The sequence below is a fragment of the Microdochium trichocladiopsis genome (genome assembly GCF_020744255.1).
Source record: "Microdochium trichocladiopsis strain MPI-CAGE-CH-0230 chromosome Unknown B0I36scaffold_1, whole genome shotgun sequence".
Classification (NCBI taxonomy): Eukaryota; Fungi; Ascomycota; class Sordariomycetes; order Xylariales; family Microdochiaceae; genus Microdochium; species Microdochium trichocladiopsis.
Window position 1 is genome coordinate 1,245,251 of NW_025763544.1, and position 27,852 is coordinate 1,273,102.

The 27,852-nt window shown below is 57.7% G+C and overlaps 12 protein-coding genes and 1 non-coding gene across 13 annotated transcripts; 6 read left to right on the top strand and 7 right to left on the bottom strand.

The window, feature by feature from the left end:
* Positions 1 to 456: 456 nt before the first annotated feature.
* On the top strand, positions 457 to 1,980 carry B0I36DRAFT_235474 (indoleamine 2,3-dioxygenase; the record flags this gene model as incomplete). The annotated part of the gene is made up of 2 exons (XM_046149400.1): positions 457 to 789; positions 895 to 1,980. 2 exons carry the CDS (start codon positions 457 to 459, stop codon positions 1,978 to 1,980), a joined length of 1,419 nt encoding a protein of 472 aa, XP_046018021.1.
* Positions 1,981 to 3,565: 1,585 nt separating this feature from the next.
* Positions 3,566 to 6,302, bottom strand: B0I36DRAFT_357334 (uncharacterized protein; the record flags this gene model as incomplete). The annotated part of the gene is made up of 3 exons (XM_046157784.1): positions 3,566 to 4,337; positions 4,430 to 6,103; positions 6,247 to 6,302. The coding sequence occupies 3 exons, from the start codon at positions 6,300 to 6,302 to the stop codon at positions 3,566 to 3,568; spliced, it is 2,502 nt and encodes an 833-aa protein (XP_046018022.1).
* Positions 6,303 to 7,287: 985 nt separating this feature from the next.
* On the bottom strand, positions 7,288 to 7,621 carry B0I36DRAFT_309700 (uncharacterized protein). Its single transcript, XM_046152170.1, has one exon. The coding sequence runs from the start codon at positions 7,587 to 7,589 to the stop codon at positions 7,305 to 7,307; it is 285 nt and encodes a 94-aa protein (XP_046018023.1). The 5' UTR covers positions 7,590 to 7,621; the 3' UTR covers positions 7,288 to 7,304.
* Positions 7,622 to 12,098: 4,477 nt separating this feature from the next.
* Positions 12,099 to 13,297, top strand: B0I36DRAFT_4039 (uncharacterized protein). Its single transcript, XM_046161762.1, has 3 exons — positions 12,099 to 12,334; positions 12,570 to 12,902; positions 12,977 to 13,297. The coding sequence occupies exons 1-3, from the start codon at positions 12,211 to 12,213 to the stop codon at positions 13,174 to 13,176; spliced, it is 657 nt and encodes a 218-aa protein (XP_046018024.1). The 5' UTR covers positions 12,099 to 12,210; the 3' UTR covers positions 13,177 to 13,297.
* Positions 13,298 to 14,374: 1,077 nt separating this feature from the next.
* Positions 14,375 to 15,830, bottom strand: B0I36DRAFT_4044 (WD40-repeat-containing domain protein). Its single transcript, XM_046161774.1, has 3 exons — positions 15,772 to 15,830; positions 15,676 to 15,712; positions 14,375 to 15,531 (listed from the first exon to the last, which is right to left on the bottom strand). The coding sequence occupies exons 1-3, from the start codon at positions 15,772 to 15,774 to the stop codon at positions 14,516 to 14,518; spliced, it is 1,056 nt and encodes a 351-aa protein (XP_046018025.1). The 5' UTR covers positions 15,775 to 15,830; the 3' UTR covers positions 14,375 to 14,515.
* Positions 15,831 to 16,014: 184 nt separating this feature from the next.
* Positions 16,015 to 17,101, bottom strand: B0I36DRAFT_259109 (uncharacterized protein). Its single transcript, XM_046151098.1, has 2 exons — positions 16,428 to 17,101; positions 16,015 to 16,368 (listed from the first exon to the last, which is right to left on the bottom strand). The coding sequence occupies exons 1-2, from the start codon at positions 16,795 to 16,797 to the stop codon at positions 16,340 to 16,342; spliced, it is 399 nt and encodes a 132-aa protein (XP_046018026.1). The 5' UTR covers positions 16,798 to 17,101; the 3' UTR covers positions 16,015 to 16,339.
* Positions 17,102 to 17,225: 124 nt separating this feature from the next.
* Positions 17,226 to 17,324, top strand: B0I36DRAFT_t7. Its single transcript has one exon. It is a non-coding gene; the product is annotated as a tRNA-Leu (tRNA).
* An 863-nt stretch (positions 17,325 to 18,187) lies between these two features.
* B0I36DRAFT_233912 (Septin-type guanine nucleotide-binding (G) domain-containing protein) lies at positions 18,188 to 19,352 on the top strand (the record flags this gene model as incomplete). The annotated part of the gene is made up of 3 exons (XM_046149261.1): positions 18,188 to 18,299; positions 18,395 to 18,957; positions 19,023 to 19,352. The coding sequence occupies 3 exons, from the start codon at positions 18,188 to 18,190 to the stop codon at positions 19,350 to 19,352; spliced, it is 1,005 nt and encodes a 334-aa protein (XP_046018027.1).
* A 40-nt stretch (positions 19,353 to 19,392) lies between these two features.
* Positions 19,393 to 19,859, bottom strand: B0I36DRAFT_4069 (uncharacterized protein). The gene has a single exon (XM_046161827.1). It carries the CDS (start codon positions 19,700 to 19,702, stop codon positions 19,433 to 19,435), a length of 270 nt encoding a protein of 89 aa, XP_046018028.1. The 5' UTR covers positions 19,703 to 19,859; the 3' UTR covers positions 19,393 to 19,432.
* On the bottom strand, positions 19,812 to 21,039 carry B0I36DRAFT_309708 (P-loop containing nucleoside triphosphate hydrolase protein). Its single transcript, XM_046152171.1, has one exon. It carries the CDS (start codon positions 20,830 to 20,832, stop codon positions 20,017 to 20,019), a length of 816 nt encoding a protein of 271 aa, XP_046018029.1. The 5' UTR covers positions 20,833 to 21,039; the 3' UTR covers positions 19,812 to 20,016.
* Positions 21,040 to 22,490: 1,451 nt separating this feature from the next.
* B0I36DRAFT_419361 (glycoside hydrolase family 72 protein) lies at positions 22,491 to 24,624 on the top strand. Its single transcript, XM_046162130.1, has 2 exons — positions 22,491 to 22,783; positions 22,854 to 24,624. The coding sequence occupies exons 1-2, from the start codon at positions 22,778 to 22,780 to the stop codon at positions 24,300 to 24,302; spliced, it is 1,455 nt and encodes a 484-aa protein (XP_046018030.1). The 5' UTR covers positions 22,491 to 22,777; the 3' UTR covers positions 24,303 to 24,624.
* Positions 24,625 to 24,814: 190 nt separating this feature from the next.
* Positions 24,815 to 26,583, top strand: B0I36DRAFT_426538 (DNA polymerase delta, subunit 4-domain-containing protein). The gene is made up of 2 exons (XM_046162395.1): positions 24,815 to 25,749; positions 25,842 to 26,583. The coding sequence occupies exons 1-2, from the start codon at positions 25,258 to 25,260 to the stop codon at positions 26,085 to 26,087; spliced, it is 738 nt and encodes a 245-aa protein (XP_046018031.1). The 5' UTR covers positions 24,815 to 25,257; the 3' UTR covers positions 26,088 to 26,583.
* Positions 26,227 to 27,775, bottom strand: B0I36DRAFT_4106 (uncharacterized protein). Its single transcript, XM_046161916.1, has 3 exons — positions 27,071 to 27,775; positions 26,612 to 26,972; positions 26,227 to 26,515 (listed from the first exon to the last, which is right to left on the bottom strand). Exons 1-3 carry the CDS (start codon positions 27,641 to 27,643, stop codon positions 26,343 to 26,345), a joined length of 1,107 nt encoding a protein of 368 aa, XP_046018032.1. The 5' UTR covers positions 27,644 to 27,775; the 3' UTR covers positions 26,227 to 26,342.
* Between the last annotated feature and the right edge of the window lie 77 nt (positions 27,776 to 27,852).

Genomic DNA, 27,852 nt, shown 5'->3' on the forward strand with positions numbered 1-27,852 from the left:
GCGTGCGCCTCCCATCCGAAGTTCCGCATCCGCACCCACACGCGTTCCGGCGCCGGGAGCCGGGCTCCAGGCTGGAGATCGCACGACACTGCGGCGCCCTCGACTTGTCGCCGCCGGAACGCCTGCGTGCGCATCCGAGTAGACAGAGAATGGCCCGCGACCACCCGCCGCCGCCGCCGGGGCGGGCACCCTTCATCCAGTCGACGATGCCCGCCTCACATGTGCAGACCTCCTTGTCTCTCTTGTTTCCTGCAAGCTTGATACCCCTTTCCAGCCACCAACTGCAACACATCCTGGTATAAGCCGGAACTTTGACAACTGCAACTAAAAGACTTATACGACAACTCCCAAAACGAGTTGACAACAACATTGACAACAACCAAATAGACAGACAGCCACACCAAACAAGGAGGACTCGAGGAGACAGCTCACTTACACACACCACTTACACACACAATGTCGCCACACGCAGTTCCCCCCTCAGAAATGGGATCGCCCTACAGCGACAATGTCGCCTACCTCATGCAGAAGCACGCCGTCACATCCAACGGTTTCCTCCCCGCCAAGGCGCCCCTGTGCCGGCTGCCAGACATGTACTACCTGCCCTGGGAGCGCCTCGCCAACGAGATGCCCGTGCTGCTCGACAACGGCACCCTGCGGTCACGCGTCGACGCCATGGACGTCCTCTCGACAGAGTTCCTCCGCTCAGAGCCCGAGTGGCGGCGCGCCTTTGTCGTCTTGTCGTTCCTCACGCATGCCTATGTCTGGGGTGGCCAGGAGCCCGCAGAGGTAAGCAGGCTACACTCTCTGTCACTCATCATGGATTTGATCAGTCGTACCGTTTGCAATGTAAAAACCACATCAGCTACAACAGACTAACACAATATGCCTCAGATTCTCCCAGCCTCAATATCAGTGCCCTTTCTCGAGGTCGCCAAGGTCCTCGAGCTGCCGCCCGTTCTCGCCTACGCGGGGTCCAACCTGTGGAACTTCACCACCTCGGGGCGGGATTTTACCGACGTCGACAGCCTGCGGTGCCTGCACACTTTTACCGGCACCGAGGACGAGTCATGGTTCTTCGTCATCAGCGTCGCCATGGAGGCGCAGGCCGCCTCCATCATCCCGTCCTCCCTCGCCGCCCTAGAGGCGATCAAGACCCGCGACTACGCCACCATCACCTCTGCCCTCGCCGAGATGGACGCGTGCATCGCCAAGGTGGGCGCGCTGATCGAGCGCATGCACGAGCGTTGCGACCCGGACGTCTTCTACCACAAGATCCGCCCGTTCCTCGCGGGCTCCAAGAACATGGAGGCCGCGGGCCTGCCCCGGGGCGTCTTCTACTCCGAGTCGGCGACGGACCCGGAGAAGGGCGAGTGGCGGCAGCTGCGGGGCGGGAGCAACGGCCAGTCGTCGATGATCCAGTTCTTCGACGTCGTGCTGGGCGTGCAGCACACCAACGAGGGCAACGGCCGCCCTAGTCCGGCCGCCACCCCGGCGTCGTCGTCCCGGTCGTCCCCGGAGCCGATGGCGGCGAGCACCACAGCCCCCAAGCCCAGCTTCCACGAGGAGGTCCGGGACTACATGCCCGGCCCGCACCGGCGGTTCCTCACCGCGGCGTCGCAGATGGGCAGCATCCACGAGCTCGCCGTGTCGGTGGGCCAGCTGGCATCGACGACGACCACCACCACCACGACTACGACGCCAGAGCAGGACGCGTTCCTGGCCGCCTACAAAAAGGCCACGCAGACGCTGACGGCGTTCCGCAACATCCACATCCAGATCGTCACGCGGTACATTATCCTGCCGGCGCGCCGGGCGGGGCAGAAGGGCACCACGGGGGCGAAGAAGGATCTCGCCAGCGCGTCTGCCGGGGAGTCTGACGACAACGGCGCACCAGAGCTCAAAGGCACGGGGGGCACCACGCTCATTCCGTTCCTGAAGCAGGCGAGAGACGAGACTTCGGCGGCCGGTAATGTCTAGTTTTAAGTTTCGTGTGTGTGAGATGTACAAGATTGGGGGGTTACGCTGAGGGATCTGAAAGCACCTACGATCCCATAGAGCTTGCGAATTTCATGTACATAGCGGTGTTGTTGATCACGACATGTTTATACCGACTCCATAGCGTTTGCATGTTTTCCCTTTTCTTTTGTTCAAAATATAGAGTCTAATTAGACGTGATAAATATACTACTGATATTCAGACATTCCGAACCACTGAGAGTGAATTTCAAAGCGGTAATGTGCATAACAGCGGAGACCCGTCTCTGAGGATCTATAGCGAAGGCCTTTTCGACGAAGCGATGCTCGAATGATAGACAAAGGCCCAAACAAAACCGTTGCTCCGGGCACCCCCGCAGATCCTCGGGCCTGCAGGCCCCCCCGAGTTCGGAAGCCAGGCGGCCAACACTTCCATGGCGGCTTCATCCGGAAGTCCGTGACGAAGACTCAACTACTACTACACTTACACTTACGCAGCACCCCCATCAGCCCATAGCGGCTTCATTATTATGTGTCTTCGGATGCCCTCCCCTTTTCTTCCCACGAAAGGCTCGACGGAAAAACTCCCTTGCCCAGGAGCGGGGACACCAGCCGCAGCCCCTTCGCTTCTTCCCGCTCCCGACCCGGCGGTTGCTCAGTTCTCCGTGCGGGAGAGAGAGAAAGAGAGAGAGAGAGAGGGGGGAGGGGAGGGGAGGGCAGAGGGAGAATTGTCCAGCCCGCCCTGGCCGCGACCATCGCTTCGGCTCCGGCTTCGATTCCCCCGTTGTTTGTCTTGTCTTTGGTCATGTTCTTATTCGACCCCCCCCCCCCTTTTGTGTAATTGGCTTGTCCGCTCGCATAAGCAGCAGCAGCACCTGTGTCTCTTGTCTCTTCCTACTTCCGCGCGGACGGACCCGATATGCTTTCCCTTTCCGTGGCTCCGAGACGAAAAGGGCGGGCCGCCCACCCTGACAAACCCATGCGTGCCTGGTTGGCTGTGTGCCTGCTTACATGATATCGAGTATGTAAGCCAGGCATTTGGCTTTATTACGTATTTATTGTCATAAAGTAGGATGGGTGAAGGGGATCTGAAAGTTATCAATCCTTCGAGGGAAGCCCCACCGCTCCGCTTGTGCAAATCCGTGTTACTCTCAGTCACGGGCAAGCAGGGAGGAAAGGAGGGGGAGACGGGAGGCTTTTCCTATCACTTACATCACGCATGCTCCGAGGTTAGCACAAGGCAAAGGGCTGCAATCATGTGTTCAAAGTCAATCAATAATCGGGCACTGGCGGAACTGTTGTCAACAGCCTGCAAGAAAAAAATATTCTGCCTTGAGGCTGGGAGTTCGAGTTGTGAAATCCGATGGCCCTGGTCTATCTGACCCTATTTGACGCACGCGAAATCTGAAGGGCAATCGCCCGCCTAACCCACCCTCTATCAATACCTGTGTACAGTACAAAAAACGCCGCGCGAAGCACCATCCTTTTGCCGCTCCCCGCTCGTCAGGAAAACAAATCTATATCGAGATATCATCCGCGACATGAAAATAAAACCGCAACGCCACCCGCGGATCAAACTACACGCTCAACTAGAAATAGTGGGCGAGATCGATATCTCCGCTGGCCTCCAGCAGTGGGAACAGGTTGAAGCTCTGGTCCCCAGCCTCGCCGCCCCCAATCATGAGGGGGTCAAACGACATCGCATCGGCATCGTTGGACCCGCTGGTAGGCCCGCCAGGGGTCGTGCCCGACACGAGCCCGCTGAGCGAGAGGAATCCGGCTTCGGCATCGATGCCGCCCAGAAGGCTCGACGTGTCGTTCAGACTACTGCTGCTACTGTTGTTGTTGTTCCCGTTGGTGCCGTTGAGGCCCAGACCTCCCCCGCCACCGAACGGCGAGTTCATCGACAGCAGCCGGAGCGCGCCAGGAGTTCCGTTCGGCAGCGCCTGCGACGCCTGATACTTGCCACCAGTACCACCTGCGCCGCCGCTCGCCATGGACATCCCGGACCCAGAGTCCGCAGATCCGCGATGCTGTAACCCAGTAGGCGAGAATGTGCCGCTGCCGCCACTCGTGGGACTCTGACCGGCGGTGGCAGCTTTGTCGCTCGGCATGAGGCCAAATAACTGTGCGCTGCTCTGTGTGCGCTGCAGTCGCTCCGCCATGTCCCGCTTTTCGAGGAACGCAAGGGCCGCGTCGAGGAGGGACTTGGCAATCAGGCTGTACTGCATGGCGTGGGCATCCGTCCTCGCGAAGAACTCGAGCGCGAGGATGGACGTACGGCTGTACCGCTCGAGGATGCGACCAAAATTGCCGACTAGGCCGAGGCCCAAGGTCAAAGAGGCGGCGAAGAGCCATGAGCTGTAGAAAAGTGTCATGTTAGATTCCTAGTGCGCATGAAGATGTTGAAATCGGCAGGCCTGTGGAAAAGGGGGAGAGATAAGAAGACTTACACTACCAACGGCATCTTCACCGGCATGAACCCCCGCTCAATGACATCAGATACAAGCTCCACCATGAGGCATGCCGCGTCGATGCATGCGTCCGCAAGCTTCGATTTGCCCGAGAACGTCTGCTGGCTGCTGGAGCGCGAAGACGGACCACCCCCAAGACGGCGATGCACTTCAAACATGAGGAACGGCCGTGAGACGAGGATCACCGCGTAGTAATAGGACGAAAGTACCTGAGTCGCGGCACAAACTTGAACCTGCTGTATCTGCTGACTGTCGTGTTTGTGACCGAGGCCGTGTCCGCCAGGCGTCGGCGTCGTTGCGCTGCTGCCGCTGCCACCAGTGCCAGTACCCTCGGCGGACGTCATGAGCTCCTTGATCTGCGGCAACCATCTGCCCGACCAGTCCCTGAGCTGTGATGATATGCCCTCGGTCAGCTGCAGGGAGATCTTGCGGCGCGAGTAAACCTCCACGACAAGCGCTTCCATGATGAGGAATATCTGCGCCGAGGCACTGAGCGTGTCGAATGTCTCCTGTCCCGTGGCCCCATCCACTGTCCGATATGGGACCGTACAGTCGATGTCCGAGGTGGCGGGCGGTCTGCCCATGTTGGTTGATAGGAACAAGTCGACCACGCGCAGGCTGATCCACAGCCGATCCCGCTGGCGTTGCATCTGCGGACCAAACCGCTGGTTTACCTCCGTCCGGTGTATGCCGATCGAGTACGCGGACCGCACCGCGATGCCGAAGAACAAAAACGCGCCATTGATCTGACACGCTCGCAGCATGAAGAGCGTGATGAGCACGTAGGCCTGGACCGTGCCGATGCCCAAGTTCTCGCTGAGGTTCTGGAACGCCAAGCTGCGCGCGTACTCGAAATAGTCCTGCGACGGGCTCTCGTCGGTGTCCTGGTGGCCAATGGCGAGCACGAGGTAGTGCACCACGCTCGTGTTGCTGCTCGAACCGCTGCCGTGCTTGGCCCACGACGTGATGGCCTGCGTGAGATCTGTGTTCTCAAACAGATCAACCAGCCCTGCCGTCGCGGCAAAGTACCGGGACACTGCTGCCGGGATTGCATCAATGAGCGGATCTGGGGCGCCGCCTCGGCTGCTGCTCCCGCCGCCGGAGAAGAAGTGCTGTTTTGAGGGCGCATTCTCAAGAACAGAGTACCGACTACTGTTGGGCGAGAGTGCATTCTCGTCGACACGGCTCGTGATCAGCTGCCGCACACTCTGGAAGAAGGACAGAGGCGCACAGTCGCCAATGAAAATGAGCTTGCCCTGCGCATCACACAGCAGCCGGGCCTCTCGCGGCACCTCGGCCTCCTCGTCGCCGTCGGTGTCGTGAGTGGTGGAGGCAGCATGGTGTTGTTGTTGTTGCTGTTGCTGCGCGGCTGGTCCGTCACTCCAGTCCCTGGAGCTTGAATTTGTGTCCCTGGGCGTCTGAGATTGCGGCCGCGAGCCTCGCCGCGGAGGAGAATGCTGTTGCCGCGACGTCCGCTCACTTCCGGGCTCCTGGGCAGGATTCCGTGGGGAGCGCGGAAGTTGCTGCGAGTCGCTGCGGCGGGCATGTCGCCGTTTGAGCTGAGGCGAATAGTGGCAAGTGTCTGCCCTGTGCCGCCGGGTGCAGTAGCTACATGGCAGCTTGCCGTCGCACTTGACCTTGCGCGCCTTGCAGCTGGAAGTGAAGTTGTCGTGTTAGTCACGATTTGTGTGCCACGGCGGTCGAACTGCGTTTCCGTGCTGGGGGTTTGCGGATCTTCGGATGAGCTGGAGCAGTTTATTTTGCACCTGGCCCCTCCCCCGTTTGCACGCACTCACCTGTCACAGGCATTGGACACCCGGGATCGTATGAAATGATGGTCGGATGACTCCATGGTCATCGGCCCACGAGACGTGCAGATGCAGCGGTCCTCACGGGAAAACTGCAGCAGGCATGTCGTCGCGCGGTGACGGAGGTGCTCCGGCGCATGGCAGGCACGTCGCGGCGGGCGGCGGATCGAGGTGACATCCGCGCCCAGCTTCCGAACACCACTGGGCCGCTGCACCCTCTCGGAGGTGGTGTGGGCCGCACCATGCTCTCCCACTTCTTGTCATGTGTGACTAAGCATCCGGCCTCGCCAATGCGCCGAGCTCTTTCTTTGTGGTTGATTCCGGGAGTTCTCTTATTCCCGGTCATTGCAAATCGCAGACAGAACAGCCCTCTCCCGGCGTCCAGGAGAGGTGTGTTACTCGGGAGGCCAATGCCCACGACCTCACGGGCCATTGTCGAATCATGTAAAGGCGGGTTGCTGAGATGAAGGAAAGGGACACGCGCGTCCTCGCCTTGAAAGCCAGACGCTGGCCGATATAAAGTTGAAAAGGAGCCGGCGGCACATTTAGGACGTCCAATCGACCCGCGTTGATCCGTGGGCGTGGCTCGCAAAGAGGCAGAGGGCAAGCTACTACCACAAGGTAATTAGAGCGAACAGCGGCGAGCCAGGCGGGAGCTGCTGCAGGGCCCCACAAAAAGCACGCCGAAAGGTCTATGCAGTCGAACCACAATCATGGGATGTCCTCACCGTTCATCAAGTAGCCGGGCTATCGACGGAGCTGTCCTTCCCTCCCTCTGCCTCCTCGGAGGACCCTTTCCTTTATCTGTCTCCTCTGCCGCGCCCCGTGTGGGGCCCACGGGCTCTCGGGGCTCTCGCCGGGTCTGCCAGCCAGTCAAGCATCATTCCATTCGCGTATGCTTTCCCACCACATGTGTGCCATTGTCCAACCCAGACTGGAATGGCCACTTCCCACATCCCGGACCTCACCCCAGGGTTCGAGTGGTGCGGATCCCCTTGCCGGGAGCGCGACTGCTCACTGCGAAACCTGTGCGTCCACTCTCGGTTTTATCTGCTTCGCAGGGTCCTATCATGAGAACCGGCCCTGCTGCGTGGCTGCGGCCAAGCACGGCTGTTGAGCAACCCGGTTGGCATGGAAGGCTCGCTCTTGCAGCGCGCTGGGCCAGTAGAAAGTCGCATCGCCATTGGCAAAGCTGCTCGAGGGCGGCACAGTCGTGACAGCTGCCACATTCGGAGCCGCCTCGAGGTGTGGCTAGGACGACAAGGGCTGGCTTCAAGTGCATGGGCTTGCTTGCTGCTTTCGACAAGCATAAGTGAAGACGATGCAGGCATAATTCCAAGTCTCGGTGGTGGAATCCCAACACGTCGCCCGACGGAGCCATGCGGCAGGTGTAGTTTTCTCGAGGCGTCGCCAAGACTTGCCTCGTGACGGGTAGTCTGAGAAGTATCGACATAAGGATCGCCCAGCCAGCGCACGCACAGATCTGCTAGAAATTTGGCTCCGAATGGACAGCCCCCCCCCGGCGAGACGGACTTCCCCGCGCGCATAACGCCAGGCGGCACCCCCTCACCTCTGGCGAGCGCTCGGCAGTTGCACCAGGTTGTTGCCGCTTGAACAAAAATTCCCGAGACCCGATGCTTGCTTGTACTGTCCAGGACCCCCCCCCCCCCTCGTTGGGCACGCAGCAGAACGCCAAGGCTGCGAGCATCGGCATCGGAGAGGTGTTCAATCGATCGACCACCAGTTCGCTCAATGGCAACAGAATGTTGTCATCACGGCGATTCAGCTGCGCTCGCCCGACTCGGCACGGTACGGTGCGCAATCCACGTGCAGACGCATTCGCCCATCCGACGGATGTGGCTTTATCCGTGGTGCAGCAGCCATCGTTCATCATGATGTAAAAGGACATCTGGATACCTACTATGGTACACAACCACCCCAGCCCAGCTTCGTGGGGTCCCGACTCTAGACAATGATGATTACGCGATCAAATGGTGTCCACCTCCAGGGTTGTTGTTCCATAAGAACCCTGCAAAGTGGTTGGGCTCCCGACATGGCAGATGCGGCACCTCGGACAACAGTCCTGGCGAATCGTGAGTGCATCGTTGGCTCTGGCACAACCGTCCTTCGTGTCAGCGAGGCAGATAGCCTGCTGGAGAGCGTGGGCTGTAGCGCCTCGCAAAAAGCCCTTGATATTGTCTTTTCCGGTGTGATGAATCTGGCCTGTTTCCAGCCAAAGACGACGCCATCTCACTCTGCCAGGTGTGATTGCGAGAGAGCTGTGATAACGCCAACAGCCGCGGGGCAGGGGCCAGGACTGGGTCCTCCTTCATGACCCTTCGAATGCGCAAGACATCACAATCCTTGCATGATCCCTCGCCCTGTAAGCCAAGCCGTGTCGTGTAACCCCAGCACTTTTCGGACAATCACGGCGCCAGACGTCGGTCGTCGTTGCTACAACCAGTCACAGATACCGAATGTTCTCTTGGATGGTTCACGATGGGCATGCGCTGGTGATTTGCTGTAATGATAGTTCGCAAACATGGCGTTAGTAACCTTGGCTACGCGCTTGCTCGTGCTGTAGTCGCATTCGCGTAAATTCAGCTTAGAGTCTTCTTGAGAGAATATCCGGTGCTGTGCATGAGCATGGAAACCAGTCAGCAGCCGACCGCCAGCTTATTGAAATAGCAATAATGAAAAGGCCTGCTCGAGAAAGTGCTATCTCGTGTCGTTCCTGTAGCTATACATCAGGAACTTTACCTGGCGGGCTGGCATCGGCCCTGTTACCGTTTGCGGCGACTTGTTCCCCTGTCGGGGCATGGGCGAGGAGTTCAGTCTGCGGTTGACCGCCCCTTAAGTGAGCCCGTGAGTTCAGGGGTCTTGTGTCGTGTCGGAATTAATCATCAAGAGGTCATGAAGCAGAGGAGGCATGAGAGACCCAAAATGAAGGTTTACTCGGCGGCAGTACCGCGGGTCAATACAGATGTGATGGCCTCCACACTGGACTTGGCGCAAGCAGTATCCGAAGTCGACCCACTGTGGTGTCAAGGGCTGTTCTCCACACAGCACACAAGCAACGCGTGATTCAGTTGCCAGCGACCATGGGTGGTTGAAAGCCTTGTGCACGGTGTGTCCATACGAGACTGGAGGCCTGGTAAGCGATAGGAAGGCTACTGTAACAAGCGCGATTGCTTCCAGCATCGAAAGCCGCTTGTGCAATTGAGCTAGTCGAGCTGGGGCGGTGGTGGAGGCATGTGTCGCACTGCGGAATCCGGGGCGCCATCCTTCCGCCCTACGTTTGGTTTGTTTGTGGGCGGTCCCTGTCCGTCAGAGGGACACAAGGCCGCAAACGCTTTGTTGGATCGGCAATGTGTGAGCTGCGCGTCATCTCCTCAGAACAAGCCGGTGGGAGGCGAAACATTAGGTAAAAGTAGGTCATGCGATGCCAGTGGGATTAAAGGTTAATTTAGCGCATAAGCCATGAATGAGCCTTCGTTCGGCCTTTGCGCGGCCCCTCACACTTCTGAGACCGGCAGAGGCGACTGCGCTTAAAGAGCCTGGGACACATCGCCGGGCCAGATTGCCTCGAGCGTTCGAGTATGGCCTATACTCTTGGATTGGCTGCGCGTACAAGTGCCAGCAACACACTTGGGTCGAGAACCAGAAGACCGTCCCCGTGGGGAAATGGTTCGTGCAGGACAGCCAGTGAGGGTGTGCTTCACATCCGATGCACGTCTGGTTAGTGCCATTGCTAGGTACCGCTTACTTTTCGACCTTGAGGTGTGCTACAAGGTTGGATGGGGAGGGTCTTCGAATGCATCGAGATATGTACCGTCGAATGTGTGCAAAAAGCATTGCAACAGGTTGCGCACTACTTGCCAGGAACGTAAGCCTGTTTGGCACACACGGACTTGTCGCAAGTGGCTATCATCGTCATTATTAGGCGCCGAGACCTGGTGACGACAGCGCTACAGGCTGGCGCGGCCACAACACATGATACACAGAAACTGTATGCGACTCAGACCGCAGGTGGTACAGGAGCCAGCGTCGGAACAGGCTCCCAAAGTGCTGAATATGATGCTTGCTCCACATCCCAAGAGTCCAGGTCATTCCGCAAAGGATCGTCAATCCGGTTGGGCGCTTGGGTGCTTCTAAGGCTGACCACCTTGTCGCTGTTAGCAGTGGTATGGTAATGCTCCATAGTTGGTCCTGGCTGAGTGCGAGGTGAGTGTATCGCGTGTGTTTGAAGAAGCTTGGTCCTCTTTCGTGGATTCGGGCTGGCAGAGTGAACGCGAAGTGGAGCCGCGCCGATTCGCAGGCGAATGCGGGGAAGGCGCATGGTCCGCAGGAGGACCCACAAAGGGAGCGAGGTACTGGGCACGTGCACAACGGCCTGGTGGACCCCCATTTGATGGGGTTGTTCGCAAGCCACGGGCAGGTTGTGGTGGTCCGCCGATGGATGGGCTCAAGGAGGTGGCAGGCATGCAAGCGAAAGCACGTTGACGAACGCAACGCACCGCACCGCAGTCGGGCTCCTCGCCTCTGCTGGGGGGGGCGCAGGGACAAGGGTGCTTGCGAGGGGGTGGGCCCATGCACAAGGTACTGGAGCGCAGCGTCGTCTCGCGCTGCGTGTACTATGGTATGTAGGTGCAGGAGAGGATGCAGGTTGGGATTGGAATTGTAATAGGATAAGGGAGGGCCGGCTAGGCAGGGGTCCCGCATGGACTGGCTGCACGAACAACAAGAACATCCTCGTCGATGAACGCAATGGCTGCACTGCTGGGGGCCCCGGGCGCGGGACGGGCATGGAGATGGCTGTGGGATGATGAGATGTCCTCATTCCAGCCAGCCCGCCAGCCCGCCAGCGGATGCAATCAACAGGACTCTGGCTGCATGCCTTCGCGGTGATTACGAAGGTCTTGCCAATCCGGCACAAGCTCAGACCGCCCACGCCGGGCACGGCAGTCGCGACCCAGACCACGGGGGAGGAGCCAGTCACAGCGGCCGAGGGGGACGGGTAGTTCTCCGGGAGGGCGAATCAGAGCGGGCAGGGAAAGGTGGCTCCTGCCGCCCACCTGGCTGGCTCTCGTCTCCCACGGTTGGCTGTGACGCTGCACCGGCCTGGGCCTGGGCTAGCTCCCTCCAGTGGTCTGTCTGCCCGGCGTTGTTGTGCTCGAGTGGTAGTGTAGCGTAGGCTCGCGCCAGGCCAGAGGGCCCTTCCCTGTCCCTGCCCGCTCGCGCGCACCGCCGTCTGCATTCGGCCCTGCGTTTGCCGGCCGGCCTGGCTGGCCTGCAAGTGCGGAGGCGGAGACGAGCGAGAGGAGAAGCTGCCCGGGCGGGCGCGAGAGGAGAGGAGGAGAAAGAGGAGAAGTCCCAGCCAGCGAACGGCAGTCGACCTGGCCACGGCGCCGGCGGCGAGGGTGAGGGCGAGGGCGAGGGCGAGGGCGAGGGCGGCGGCTGCCCACAAGAGAACAAAAGCAGAGTTTCGAGTAGATCGCGGGAGGCAAACGCCCTCCATCTCCCCATCTTTACCTAGGTAGCCCGGCCGCAACCTTCCATCACCATCCCTCCTCCGTCTGCCATCTCCGCGCTCAGTCACTCGCCTGCTGCCCGTGACTTGCTGTGCTCGTTGAATCCTCCTCCTCCTACTACTACTACTTACCCCAAGGCAGAGCCTGATAAGCACAAACATCCACCCACAAACATTGCCTGGCCTGCTTTTCAACATACACCTTAGCTCTCCTCGCGCCGTCTGCCGCCTCTACCCCAACTCCAAGAGATTGCTTTTTGTGTGGCTGGCTCTCGCGTCTCCAAGCCTAGACGAGCAAGCGGGCGCACCCAAGTCTACAGTCCAGCCACTGAGCTATCACAGTCTCCAACTACCGGCGAGCAGGGCCCTCGGAAGCATCCAGATACGGATCATCACCTACCTCGGGCTGTTTCTACGTATCAATGGATCCAAATCAGGCTCGTCGACGCCGCAGAGTCGGTTCTACAGACTCGCAAAAGCGCGAGTGTCCGCATTGCGGTCGCGAGTTCAAGCGTTCTGAACATTTGGAGCGGCACGTCCGTACTCGTGAGTCTGCTCTTTTGTACTTTTCATTGCTTTTCTTCCCCTCTATGGAAACTCTTTCGCACATAGCAGTACCACGGGGTTACGGCACCACCACCAACCCAATGACACATCTTTCGAGTTTATCTATGTACTGCCCCTGCCTTCTTGGCGAGCACGAACTCGCTTTGTGCACGGCTAGATGAATTCGCATGTTGCGGCTCCCGTTGCTCCAGATTCGACTAACTCCCTTCGCTAGACACCAAGGAGAAGCCATACATCTGTCACTGTGGCTCGGCATTTTCTCGCCGGGACCTACTTACACGGCACGCCCGCATTGTGCATCAGAATGCTTCACAGTCGCCAGAAGATGCCAACAATGCCGACGAGGCGCAATCACAGTCTTCCTCGGACCACCCTCTGATGCCTGCCGGGAACTTTATACCACACGCCGACCACAGCGGCACGCAATGGCCCCAGTCTCCGCAATATGCAGACCACACAACAGCACATCCCCAAGACATGCATATGGCACCGGGATCGATGGCATACACGTATCCGCAGCACATGCAAGCTTCTGAATATGACACCGGTACGCGACTGCCTCTTCTACCACGATTCGCATTAGCATTGGACATTCCTGCTAACCAGACATGCCATCACCAGGTTCACACGTCGGGGGCTTTGAACAATTCAGAGACTTTGTGACGACAGTGGACTCGGGAAATGTCCACGCACCCTGGTATCCAGATTTCTACGATCCTGGGACTATGGTCGACCCAGCGTTACAAGGTCCTCACATCCCAGAGGTTAGCTCGCCATACGTACAGACTGGAACAGTGTATCATGGCTTGCAATACTCTTGACATGCGACGCGAAGGTTCGCATCACTAGCGTGGTGCCAGAGCGAGCAACTTGCCGGCTTTCGGGGTTGTGCCTCTCGTCTGTGGCCTAAGCACTTGGCCTGGCTGCTTCAACTGGGTCGGTGACTTGGAGGACCTCTGCCCATGGGCACTAACAGGAAGCATGACGCCCATCCGCGATTGCAGAGCGCTCATCGAGAGCACGTGGCACCATAGCCACAACCGGAGAGAAGGAAATTTTGGCTCATTGACGAGTACAAAGGAAAATCCCGCTCTCGCATATTTCACTTCGAACGACATATAACGACACGACTATATCAAATGACAACCCAATGATACCCTTTACGACTTGGGCTCCAGGCCGCCACTCGCAGTCACTGGCTGCAATCTGTATGGACCACGGAATACAGGTGCGGGAGAGCGCCCGCCGTACCGGCACAGGCCAGTCTATGCATCTGGCCGAAACTGATGAGGCTTCGATCAACCTACACAAATACTGTAGATAATGATAATCAAGTGGCAGGCTTATCTGTGCTGGATAAGTTTGCTGAAGCTTCGAACACAATAGCCCATAACCGTCACGTGCTGCTGGTTGTGATGTATTCAAGCTGCACTTTGTGATCCAGGTGCGAGTCGGCTGTGCGTGCAAAGAGCAGGCGAACGACATGCGCATGAAGAGATTGTGGTTGTCCTAGAACCCCTTCTCAATGACATGGAGTCATGACCACGGGGATCGCCTAACATAGAGCGGTGAAGCCTATATAGCACAGAAAGCAAGTAAGCAAAATGGTAAATCGCAAACGCACGCACGGACGGCAGGTGCCACAAAGCAATGGTCCATGGAGGTCGGATGTCAACGAATCAAGTAGCTTGGCGTGAGGTATACTCTACGGCGCGGGTGTGTCATGGCACACGGGGGATAAGGTCTCCTGGCTCCGCCGAGAACCGCAAGATTATTGGCATCATGGTTTAGGAATAAGCCATCTGCCCTTTGTTGGCTCGCGAGTCTGGGCAAAGACGCAGGGGCATTAGGCAAGAAATATTTTATTTTCGGACTCATGTTCGATACAGGCCTCGGGAACCTGAATTTTCGTCGTAGCGTATGGCCATGTCAGTTTCTTGGCCACGTAGGGAATCCATTGCCATAACGCGCTTGTAGTTATTTTCACTTCTTGTTTCAAGATAGCCACCTGTGCCATTATGTTCATGCGCTTCAAACTGAGCGTCCATTTCCGCCATCGAGGATCTTCCCTACTCGCCCAGCTGACTTTTCCTGTTATGATGTATCTCTATTCCCTCCGAGGCTGCATGTATACATGTCGCCCTTGCATAAGAATCATCCTCAAGCACCTGTAGCCTCGCGATAGAATGTCAGACTCCGGTTCGCCCCCGCTGTGCAGAACATCTCGTTTCTGCCCGGCCGCGGCAGCCACTTGACGCTCCAGATGGCCTTGTCCGTCTCGCTGTGCGTCGCGACACAGGTGGCCCGCTCAATTGACCACACCTTGGCCTTGCCGTCGAACGCGCCACTGAGCAGGTACTCGCCCGTGTCGTTCCAGTCGAGCGCGGTGATCCACGCGCCGTGGCCCGTGAGGTTGCCAATGTGCTCGCCGTGCTTGGTGTCGTAGATGGCAATCATGCCCGCGTCCCCCGCGGCCGCGAGGCGGGTCGAGAGCGGCGAGAAGGCGACGGCGCGGACGGGCTTGACCAGCCCCGGGAGCGAGTACTGCAGCCGGCCCGTGTCGTTGTTGAACACGTACACCGACCCGTTCTGGTGTCCGCTTGCCGTGTAGCGTCCGTCCTGGCTCAGGTCCACGCACAGGCCGAAGCTGCCGGAGCCGCCGCTGCCGGTCTCGTACTCGCGAATCTTGCTCGGTGCCTTCTTCTGCTCGCCGCCAGCCAGGAGATCCCAGACGTTGATCCGACCGTCGTATGTCGTGGTGGCGAGAAACTGGCCGTTCTCGCTAAGCGCGATGGCCCATGCCTCTCCGGCGTTCTTCTTCTTCTTCGTCTTTGATGAGCTACCATTACCGTTCGCCGCAGAAGCGTCGTCCTCCGCTACTAATGCCGATGCCGTCGCGTTACCAGAGTCGACCTCACCCGCCGCGATCCAGTCTCCCGTGCCGGACTCGGCGACCCTCCAGATCTTGACCTCGCCCCCGAACCCCGCGGACGCGGCCACCTTGCCGTCCCGCGACACGGCGACATGGTGCGCTCCGAGCTTGTGTGCGCCCGAGAGGGACAGCACGAGCAAGAACGCGGGTGACGAGGTGTCGTGCACGTGAAGTGTCGATGAGCCGCTCGCGGACAGCAGGATGCCTGGGGCTGCCGCCAGGGAGAAGATATCCGTTATGTGGGCTGTGAGAGATGGTCAGAATTGTATGGAAATTACAACATGAATAGCTGGAGAGAATTGCAATGTATCGAATGCACAGTGTCATGAGATTCTCATTGTCGCAGTCGACGTTTGGCGGGGTCGATGTGCCTGGTTCTGCGACTCACCATTATCGATCGTATGCGTGGTCAGATATTGTTTTGACTGCGCAGTTGTCAGAGAGTGGGCTTTAACAATGGCACGGTAAGGATCACACGGCTCACCATGGTGACTGGGTTCGGCAGATGTGAAGTTGATAAAGTGACTGTCACGAACTGAAGTGGTTGAGGAGCTGATTGAGCGATGACGCTGCAAGCCGTCCGGGTGGGGCATTTCGCAAACAGTCAAAAGTTGAGCACATCAACAGCACTGCCAGTCTGACACCACGCAGACTTTCACTCAGTCGAGTAGCTCAGCAAGCCCAGTAGAAACCTGTCACAAAAGGACGATTCATTGCTGTCTTCTCACCCATGGCAGGGGCAGCTCTTCTTTATAGAGCTGCGCAAATACGATCAAGCTGGAGGCAGGCTAAATGGACACTTTTTGTCGATTGGACATATCCGTCTTGTCGTGAAGACGACCTGCAGTCATGATATTGATATGGTATGATACAAAATGTAGCTCGATGATGACTTGATGCCGTCAAGCTGTCCCCTAGAACGCCGCCAAATGCATAAATGACAGCTTCGTACGCTCGCCGGCACCACGCGAGAGCCGCCAACGGCCCAATGCAGCAGCGAGCGCTTCAGGATATTGTTACAACTGTCTATTTCCCATCTCTTTCCTCCAACACTATTTCTTCGCAAGCTCGGTTTGGATGCCTGAGCTTGAGTGTCAGCTGAGCGTCTACGAACGGGCATGCGCAGGTATGAGAACTTACGGCTCAGACATGTCGGGCACAGGGTGTGCATCTTCTTGATGCCGCCACAGGCTGGGCACTTGTTGAGGTTGGTCACGTCCTTGAGGGCCTTGCCCGCCATCTGCCTGTGTCTCTTCTTCATGTGCGACGTCTTGGACTTTGGGACAGCCTTTAGGATGCCCTCCCAGATGTCGCCGAGGATCGATGGTATCGTCTGGATCGCTGATGGGATGGCGATAGCTAGCGCTGGAATCACAGGGAGGGGTCCCGATCCTAATCTGATTGCGGACAGAGATGTCTGGAGAGGAGAGCTGAATGTGGCAGGGAGGGCGAACCGGGTCAACATGCCGGCGAAGGCAGAGGTCGCCCGGAGTGGCTGCGTGGCTGCCATTTTGTGATTTCGAAGCTGGGTATCTATTGCAATCGAGACTGTATCAGGTGACTGTGGCCCTGCGAGTGTCGCTTCGTTGGCGTCGTCCCTCGAGGGGCGTCGTGTAGGGTTACCCGGTTTGGCTTCCAAGGATGGATGCGCTTGAGGCGAGATAGGGCGTCGATTGTCCAGTCGGGCAATCGCGGGGGCGGCTGTGTAACAAGCGCAGCGGAGCCACGGCGACTGTAATGCGGTGCGGGATGGTGGGCAGATTCGTGAATCCTTTGCAATGCCGTGAAGTTGTCTTGGGAAGATGCAAAATCGCGGGCGGCAGTCTTCTTTGGCAGGAGAGACTAGTCCAGATGAGGCTTAGCAGGGTTTAGTACTGGGGTTGGCCTTTCTGTCTCGATCATGTATTGACATAAGCCTCTGAACTTTCACCAATCAGCGGTGAGGTGGCCGAGTTGGTTATGGCGTCAGGTTAAGGTTACCTTAGCAGTTACTTCCTGATGGGGCAACCCGCGCGAGTTCGAGTCTCGTCCTCATCAGCTCCTTTCTTTTTGACATTTTTGGCATTTTTCGAGGTTATTGAATCCCAGGCCTGGTTGTTGATATTATTGTTTTTGGTGGATTACTGGGAGGCATCAGGACCATCATTGTTGGCTGTGTGGTAGGCATAGTAATGGGCATGGATCGTGCAGAAGATCCGTCCCGATGCTGAAGAGCTGCCCACTGACAATTGTGAGCATGCGCCAACCAATCACAGCTTGCTGCTCCACCAGTGTTGCCCCTGTAGCTCCTTCCCCCTTTCTCTCCACGGCAGTCGGGCCTCTCCCAGGGCTCCTCGAAACTTTTGGACCCTGTTGAGATTCTGTGCCATTGACAAGTCGGAAGAAGTCGAGACCTGTCCAGCAGCATTCTCTGCCATCACAGCCAACCTGACCTTTGCTGAAGGTGAGTGAATTCCTCTCGCGACGGTCGTGCCTGGCCGTCATTGCGCAGCGCAGCCAGTGCAAGGAACGCGTGGCGGGTTCTCGCAGGCTCGCAGCTATCTGGCCATCCCTTTGCCCAGCCGCCCGCATCGCAATTCCACGCCCAGCAGTGGCACTTGCCAGGCAGGCAGGGTCCCGCACCGCCAGCCAGTCCTCATTTCCTGCCCGTGGCCTCCCTTTCCCCTTGCCAGAGCCTGCCAGCCAGTCGGCCAGCAACCACTCGCGCCGCGTCCCCTCTGCACCAAGAGCTTAGCACCACCACACCGCCCGGGCCCGTCCAGCCAGCTTTCTTGGACCTTGCAGCAACGACCCCGTGTCGACTAACCTCTAGTCTCCATAGCCTCCTCTTTGGACCTCAACTGCCTCTCAACCACTTTCCCAAGAGCATTCATCCAGGCAAAGGCCACCCCGACGACGCCATGGCAGCCCAGACCGTCTACCCCGAAAGCCATGTTGGTTTCGACAGCATCACCTCCCAGATCGAGCGCAAGCTCCTCAAGAGAGGGTTCCAGTTCAATGTCATCTGCGTTGGTGAGTCTACAGTTTGCCGCGCCCATCGTCGCGCTCGCCTCCTCTCAATATCCTACGCTTGACACGATTGCTGACGACTCTCTTCACGATTCTAGGCCAAACCGGTCTCGGCAAGTCGACTCTGATCAACACCATCTTCGCCTCCCACCTGATCGATTCCAAGGGTCGCATGCTCCCCGACGAGCAGATCCGCAGCACCACCGAGATCCACCCCGTCTCCCACATCATCGAGGAGAACGGCGTCCGGCTGCGGCTCAACATTGTCGACACGCCCGGCTACGGAGACCTCGTCAACAACGACCGCTGCTGGGACCCCATTGTCAAGTACATCAAGGATCAGCACTCTGCCTACCTACGCAAGGAGCTTACTGCGCAGCGTGAGCGCTACATCCAGGACACCCGCATCCACTGCTGCTTGTTCTTCATCCAGCCCTCTGGTCACTCCCTGAAGCCCATCGACATTGTCGTCCTCAAGAAGCTCTCTGACGTCGTCAACGTCGTCCCCGTCATTGCCAAGGCCGACACCCTTACTCTTGAGGAGAGACTCGCCTTCAAGGAGCGCATCAAGGAGGAGTTTGCCTTCCACAACCTCAAGATGTATCCCTACGACAACGATGAGCTCGATGACGAGGAGCGCAACATCAACACACAAATCAAGGTAGGTCAAATTCTCCACCAATGCTGCCGCAAAACTCGTGACTAGACACTGACAGTCTGGAACAGGGCCTCGTCCCATTTGCCGTCGTCGGCTCCGAGAAGTCCATGGTTGTCAACGGCAAGCAGGTTCGCGCTCGTGCCAACAGATGGGGCATCATCAATGTCGAGGACGAGCAGCACTGCGAGTTTGTTTACCTCCGGAACTTCCTGCTCCGCACACACCTGCAGGACCTCATCGAGACCACCTCGCAAATCCACTACGAGACCTTCCGTGCCAAGCAGCTCTTGGCACTGAAGGAGAGCAGCGCCCAGGGCCACGGCAGCCGGCCCATCAGCCCTGCTGCCGACCGGGAGATGAGCAGGAGCTCCCAGCGCATGACCATGAACGGCTACTAAGCCAACATCTCTACGATTGTACTTCGAGACGAGGCGTACCGTGTTTCGTGGATGGTTGGCACATTCTAGACAAGGGCATCTCAGCATGTGGCTTTGGCGGCTTTGGCGAATTGGTTTGTAACCACTAGACATGGGCGTGGGTAACGTCGAAATGTACACCAAAAGTCAGCGTCGGGCATAGTCGTCGATGCTGTGAGGCTTGCTGGCTGAGATCTGCAGTTTACCTGCTTGCAGCACCAGCTCTCGGGCATCAGGAGCGGTGTTCGAGTGGTCTGTTGTGGTTTTGTTTTTGGGAGAGCAAGCAGAAGTCCCAAAACTCGGAAAAGACCCTTTCGGGGGAGATTTGACATTTTCTTATTTCCTCTTTAGTATTCCCCCTTTTTGATGCCTAATTCATCTTCTAAAGTTAATTCCAAGATCGGGTCTGCGTCCATATGTTTTGAGCAGTGTCCTCCCCGCCCCTGTGAAGCGCCAAAATCGTGATGTAGTGCCAGACTGCGCATGCCTGAAATGTACACCAGCGCATTTCTGAAGATTGACCACAAGCATATGTATGTGCACGTCAAGTTTCCTTTCTCTCGAAAGCAAATGTTGAAAGGCAATATAATATGTCTATATTTATTTTGTCCCTATGTTCATCCTTTCCATCATCCCAAGCGCACATTTACGCGACAGGCGCATACACGTAGTCCTCGAGCTCTTGGTACGCCTTGGCGAGGTCGTCGTTGACAATGACGCGGTCGTGCACGCCGGGAGTCTGGGCATACTCGAGCTCGAGCTTGGCCTGGGCGAGGCGCTTCTCTATGCTCTCGTCTGTCTCGGTGCCGCGGCCGCGGAGGCGCTTCTCGAGGTCCTCGAACGCGGGCGGGGCGACAAAGACGAAGCGGCAGTCCATGCCGCTGTTCTTGATCTGCTTGACGCCCTCCATCTCAATGTCGAGGACCACGACGCGGCCCTTTGCCGTCTGGTCGGCAATGGTCTGCTTCGAGGTGCCGTAGCGGTTGGACCCGAATTTGGCGTGCTCGACAAAGGCGTCCTGCTCGATCAGGGACTCGAAGTCGGCCATGCTGACAAAGTGGTAGTCTACGCCGTCGGCCTCGCCGCCGCGCGGGGAGCGGGTCGTGTGGGAGACGGACAGGGTGAAGACGTCTGGGTGCGCGGCGAAGAGCATCTTGAAGAGCGTGCCCTTGCCGACACCGCTGGGGCCCGAGATGACGACGGGTCGGGTGTCCGGAGGGACGCCGGAGTGGGTAGTGGGCGGCACGAGAGGCATTGTGTTGGCGGGAGAGGATCGAAAGGTCCTGGGCGTTGTCGTGGTGTAGAAGCGGGAAGTTGCTGCTGCTGTTGATGTTGTTCTTGGGAGAGGAGAGGTGCTGGCAACAACAAAGTCGTTCCAGCTGATGAGGGTGACCGAGCTCGATTTTAGGGATGTAGACTTGGTGGCGATACGCTGGGACGAACGAATCGCGGTTGACAACATGTATAAGTCGAATTGCGGAGGGAAGGCCTGGGTAAGTGGGGGAAAGCGCTCAAGATTGTTGGATTTAGAGGACGGAGGTGACGATGCGCAGTGGTGGTGGAGGTGGGGTTTGCATGACTCTGCCGGGGCCCCCTTCTGGACCGCGTGCAGCAGTGGTTAGAGTGCACAATGCTTGAGTGGCGGCATCGAGTCATCTAGTACTCTGACTGTGCTTTCAGTCATTTCGACATTGGTGAATGGGCAGATTGGTTTTCGCTATATCGTTTAAATTGAGCAGATATTACTGGCCGGCTGAACCTCATTGCGCGTTTCTTGAACACTGAAGACTTCCAGGCTCTGAAGTGTGTTTCCTGCAACGCGCGCGCCAGTCTGATCGAGGACTTGTGTTGCAGCCCAATAAGAACCGCTTTATGCGAGCTGTGGGATCCAGGCCCAAAGAACTTTATCAAGCATAGAATTGCTGCATATGCGACCTTAATAACGATGCAAGCTGCAGCTGCAGTTGTGAAAATATTATGGGACGAACGTCTTGACCGCGGCTAATTACTGACTTCCGGTCAGAAGTGGCTGTTGCGTGATCAGCCAGAGTGAGATGGGCGGGCTCATCAAAGCACTAGCATTCCAAGGATCTCGGCAGTAATCTAAAGTCGCCGGGGTCGCGGTTGGCCGTCTTGTCGTCCAGGACGTCAAAGATCCCTGCCTCTTGCGGGACTGTCCTTTTGTTTGAACAGTCAGTGGAAAAGGGACCTTGCAGGATGCCATCTGTGTCGCCCGAGAAAGCGGCCATCAAAAGCCGTCTCACGGCCAGTGCTCCTGCAGACCGCCTGCGAATGGATATTCACACAGACCTCGACAGCAAGCTGATCAACTGTTTTGATCTGCACTGGAGCATAGCGACCGCCTGCCGAGATAGCAGACATCACAGAAAGTCGTCCGTTACATTGGGTGCTCGTCCCCCATGAGGTATCGGCCAAGCCCGTATGCCACGGCGGCGCGCCTCGTATTGCAGGTTCTGTCAGTGTTGATCTCTGATGGGTCGTCCCGTGTGCAAGTGGACGAAACATGGTGCATCTGGGTCGGGGGGCCGTGTGTTCGCTCGGCGGGTCACACGATGCCCTCGAGTCCACAATGGGCATTGTCCCAAGGGAGAGAACACAAGCAGTGAGACGCGACTGCACTCCAGAACGACTTGAGACACATTGCTTTGCTTCCACCAGCACGGGTGTCAATTAAGACTGCCAATGGCAGACGCGCCACAGGCTGCAGCGCAGGGAGGGGGGCACACTGCTTGACCGAGGTCGTAGAGCAAAAAGGGCGACGGAATCTGCATCGTATCAAAATTCTGTGCCATGCAACACAACCCACCCAAGAGGTCCTACCATAGTAGAGGAGCATATGCATGGACCTGGGCCTGGGGGCGGATGTTTTTGATTGCGGCGTGGGAGGCCAAGCCGGCGGCAGCCATTGGCGGGCGCAGGCACCGCTGCCGAGCGTCTGCCCAGGAACAGGAAGGCGATTGGCAGCGCTAGGCACCTCCTATCTCGTACTAGCGGCCCCCTGCCCGGTGGGTGCGCCTCGCGACTCCCCCGTGGCGCCTCCGGGTACATGACTGGCCCGGCGGATCTCGACTGCCTCGTTTCCTGCTCCCGTCCCCTCCTGCTCTTTCTTCCCCCCAAGAACGAGTCTCGTATCCCACCACCAAAGGCGCATAGTCGTCGCTGTCACTCCTTTGCTCCGGCTGCCTCGTCGCTCCCGGCCCTTTCCAGTCACTCATTTTCGCCACTGCTGCGTGCTCATTCCTTCGCGCCTGCTTGGTCAAATCAATTCTCCGTTAGCCTCTGCTCGTAGCTTGTAGCCATTGTCTTCACGGTCATCATCGACGCCGCCAGATAACCCACCAACTTCTACATCCAACCGTCCATCAACCACCGAAAAGAACGCCGACATGCTGGTGAGTCAAGGATAGGCGCCTCCATGGCCGTCCACCTCAACCAGCCATGCTGACTTTGCTATGCCCCCAGTTGAACGCCGCTCTCGCCGTCCTCGGCGCGACCGCCGTCGCCGCTGTGCCCAGCCTCGAGATCCGCGGCTCTCAGTTCGTCAACCCCAAGACTGGCAAGGCCTTCCAGATTGCGGGTATGGCCTACCAGCCCGGTGGAAGCTCCGGCTACGATCCGTCCCACGGCAGAGACCCTCTGTCTGACGGCAAGGTCTGCATGCGCGATGCCGCCCTCATGCAGTCTCTGGGTGTCAACACCATCCGTGTCTACAACCTGGACCCCAACTTGAACCACGACGAGTGCGCCAGTATCTTCAACGCGGCCGGCATGTACATGCTGCTTGATGTCAACTCGCCCCTTGCCGGAGAGTCGCTCACCAACGTCAACCCCTGGGAGTCGTACTATATGGAGTACCTCAACCGTACCTTTGCCGTTGTCGAGGCTTTCAAGAACTACCCCAACACGCTCGCCTTCTTCTCTGGAAACGAGGTCATCTACACCGAGGAGAACGCCGAGACTGTTCCCCCCTACATGCGCGCTGTCACCCGTGACCTCAAGAACTACATCAAGAACAACTCCCCCCGGAAGATCCCCGTCGGCTACTCGGCTGCTGATGTCCGTGTTGTTCTCGAGGACAGCTGGAACTACTTCCAGTGCCACATTGACACTGAGCAGAACGACGAGTCTCGCGCCGATCTCTTCGCCCTGAACAGCTACTCGTGGTGCGGTGATGCCACCTTCCAGTCCTCCGGTTATGTCGACCTTGTCAACATGTTCAAGACCACCTCTGTGCCTGTTTTTTTCTCCGAGTTTGGCTGCAACACGCCATCCCCTCGCATCTTCACTGAGATTGGCAGCATCTACGGCCCTGACATGACGGGTACCTTTGCCGGTGGTGTCGTTTACGAGTACACCCAGGAGAAGAACAACTACGGCCTGGCCGACATCAACGCGGACAACACTATCAATCTCCGTGCCGACTTCCACACTCTGCAGAAGCAGTACGCTGGCGTCGACTTCACCAGCGTCCAGGGTGTCACCGCTTCTGGCAACAAGGGTGTCATTCCGAAGTGCAGCAAGACCCTCATCAAGCAGGCCAAGTTCAACAAGAACTTCACGCTCCCCGCTGTTCCCCCCAAGACCCAGCCTCTTATCAACAACGGCATCAAGCCTGCGCCTGTTGGCAAGATCATCCCCATCTCCAGCTGGGACGTCACCTACCAGGTCAAGGACGCCGATGGCAAGGTCATCAACAACCTCAAGGTCGTCCCCGTCAAGGATGACGCCTTCAACATGCCCGGCTCTAACGCTGCCGTCAGTGGCGATGTTTCGGGCTCGTCCAACAGCACCTCGTCTGGCAATAATGAGAACGCCGCCGGCCGCCTCGCTCCCCTGGGCGTTGCCTCTTCCGCCATTGCCATTCCCATGGCCATCATGGCTGCTTTCATGGCGGGTGCTCAGCTGATCTAGAGATTTCTGCCCCTACTTGTAAGCAGTCTCAGGACTCGCTGCTTTGGCTGTCCTAAGCCGCCTGCGTTCTGATACCGGTCACTTGGAGATGATGAGCTTGGCTGGGAAGCCTACATAGCAGCGATGATGGTGTCGGTTGTGTGGTCAGGCCGGATGACTTCTTTGGTTCTTCGATATCCCCATTTGGCTTCCGAGTTTTTGATACTTTGCATGCATTTCCAGAGTGGCAAGTCTGCCTCATGCCTGCGCCGTGCTATTGCGTACCTTGTACATAGGGAAGTTGAATTGTATAGACCAATGCATCATGACTCAGTGGTTCGATAATATTGCATGGTTACTGCCATTTGGTCAAATGCGATTGTTGCAGCGTGACTTGTGGACGGAGTGTTTATTCGCAAGCGTGGCTGAAATGCAACAAGGTGAACAGCGCTAGCTAGCGTACTGCGAGACCCACGTGACAGCGCATGGATCTCGTGTTGCCCCGCCAATGATCCCCAACGTCATGCATGCATGGTTAATTGGCGACCTCCAAGCTCTCCAACCTCCATTGTCACCCTTACGCAAAGAGCCAAGCCAGGAGCGAAACCACCTCACAATCTAGGCATTCCGATACAGCATTCACAATCCCAGAAGATCAACGGCGTACGCAATCATCATTGAAAGCAGGAAGCACATCATTGGTAGCAACCTGTCCACAACCAGGACACACTTTCACTTCGCATATACACCTGCCGTGAACAACATTTGCCAAATCTTCCACAAAGCTATCCTGTCACCTGTGGTGAACTCGGCATAGAAAGCTACGCCACACGAAAGCTTTCTCGAGAGAGAGAGCAAAGTTTGGACAGCGCCTTTCTAGAGAGAGAGAGAAAGTCCCAAAAGGCGGGAAAACACATCTCCAGCGGGATATAAAAAGAAAACCGGCACACAAACAAATTCACGTCGCATCCCAACCATGCCTACGACACGGCGATCCAGCGGTACAGCGGCGGCTGCTGCTTCGGGGAAGCAGTCGACTCTGTCGTTCAACCACCGCGTGACCAAGGCCAGCGCGCCGCCCAAGCAGCCGGGCAAGTCTGCCCTCGTCACAGCGGCGTCCGCCACCGCGCCGACCAAGCAGAGCCCGTTGGCGAAGCATGTCGCTTCGGTCGTCGATGATGAGTCAGTTCCCGAGGAAGAGGAGGAGGAGGTCGTCGGTGGCGATGAGGATGCCAAGGTTGAGGTCGCCGAGATCAGCACGGCCGAGGCCGAGACAGAGCCCCTCAAGGACAAGGAGGTGCCGGCGCCGTCAGAGGCCGAGGTCAAGGCGCTCAAGATGACGGATCGGCAGATTGAGACATACTGGCGCGGCGTCGAGGCCGAGCGCATCGCGAAGCGCGTGCACCAGGAGGACCTGGGCACGCCGGAAAAGGTGCTCAGATACTTTGACGTGAGCTCGCAGTATGGGGTATGTCTGGTTCTTCTTTTTTCCTATCCCCTGGCTTTGCCGTTGATATAAAGAAAAAGTTTTTTTTGGCTAACCAAGGTCGAACTCAACAGCCGTGTATCGGAATCACCCGTCTCAAGCGGTGGCAGCGCGCCGAGCGGCTCGGGCTGAAGCCGCCCGTCGAGGTCCTGGCCGTGCTGCTCAAGGAGGAGAAGAAGATCAAGAGCAAGAGCGGCGGCGCCAGCAGCAAGAGCGGCAGCACGAGTGTTTCCGCCGCCACCACCGCACGGGACAGCACGCGGCTGCAGACGGCGCATATGGACGAGATCCTCAACTCGACTGCCATTGGTGCTTCTTGAGAGCGCGGGGGAAGTTGCGTGCATGAATGAGGGCTGCGAGGTTTCGAGATTTATTTTTGCCACCGAGGGTGAGGGATGGTCACTATGCTTCGGGCTTTGCTACTGGACGGATTACGTTCATGAGTTGGCGGTTATGGCGTTACGGAGCTTCTGAAGGGTGTTGTCATCACGTTATTTCACAATCGGTATCACCAAAAAAACACTCTCTACTTGCTTGGAACTCGTGGCTTGAACCAAAGAGCAGTATCCTATTTGCTAGTACCATATACTCCTCGTCCTATGATGAGGCATCGTCTCTTTACCTTCGGCCTCTAGCTGCTTCATCGTGTCGTACAGGAAGAAATCGATAAGAATCGCGTTGACGTGCGTCTCGGGATGTTCCCGCTTGATCTCTCGCCTGATGGCCTCGACACTCCATATACTTGCAGCTATTACATAAATTTGAGTTAGTAAAGGCAGTCGATAGGCATGAAATGGAATACCAGCATGTGTCCCCAAGACCAGGTACGGCTGGACTGACTGACCTCGGATCTGCATCTCGAAATGACTGCCACTCTCAATGACCTCTTTCCTCGCGATCTTACCCAGCAACGGAGGACTGTATTCTATGCACCCTAGGCTCGATAACGACTGCGGGATCCGGTAGTCGGCGAACATGGTGATCTTGTCAATGTCACGGAACTCGCCCGGGCCCTCGCCGTCGAAACACGCCCACAGGTCGGCCACCAGGATCTGCGCCCGCTTGAGGAAGCGTATGGGTTTGCTGCGGCCGGCGGCCGGGAACTCGTCCCTGAAGCACGAAAAGTCCCGCGCGAGGGTGTTTACGAGTCCTGCTGCCGATCCCCTGGCCGACTCGATGAGGGTTGTGAAGCTGCAGTTGTATTTCTGCACAGGAGACAAGTCAGCGTCATGGCATTTTATTACGAAAAGACAATGCACCATGTTGAGAAGATGCACGGCAATTCCGGCTGGAGCCTACTTGCCTCGTACAGAACCTGCCCGGCCTCTCTCAGGCACTCCAGTCGCTCCTTGAGCAAGGGCATCTCCTCGTCCGTACACGACCTGAACACGTGGCCCAGCGACTCGAGCGTGCACTCGTGCTCGTTCTGCCAGTAGTGCGGGTCCGTGATGGGCACGCCCTCGTCCAGGGCCCTCTGCATGCCCGCCAGCAGGCTCGCGTAGCCTGTCCACCTCCTGCCCTGGTACTCGATGGCGAACCGCTCGTCCTGGTCCTCGGCGGCGGACCAGAAGGAGAAGTTGAGGAGGTCCATGGTGAAGATGAAGGCGATGGCGGCGTCGTCCTGGGTCTTGGGGTGCATGGGGTGGTCGGCCCAGTTGTGCGTCGAGTAGGCCTTTTGCTGCATCTGGTCCCAGATCATGGCTGCCGCGTTCTTGGTGGCGCGCATGTTGAGGGAGACGTCGATCGAGTTGTCGTAGAGCCACTCTACGTCCTCGAGGACCCCGGTCTCCGGATCTGCGTCGTCCATGGTGAGTTTGCCCTGCAGGTGCTGCCGGAGGAGCTCGAGGAGCTCCGGGTCGGCCTCGTCGTCTGACATTGTGACTGGGTGGCTTTGGGGCTGAGGTTATTGAGAGAGGCGAATTGTGCGTGCCGGAATGTCCTTTAAGGCAGGATACTTGAGATAGCAGCCAGAGATCTTGTGCAGGCAGCTGGGTGTGTGCTGAGGGTATGGATCGATGTGGCCGTGACGAGCGATTGCACGTGGGGTGTATTTTGACACAGGTCGGTGTGCCAAGTTGAAGTTCC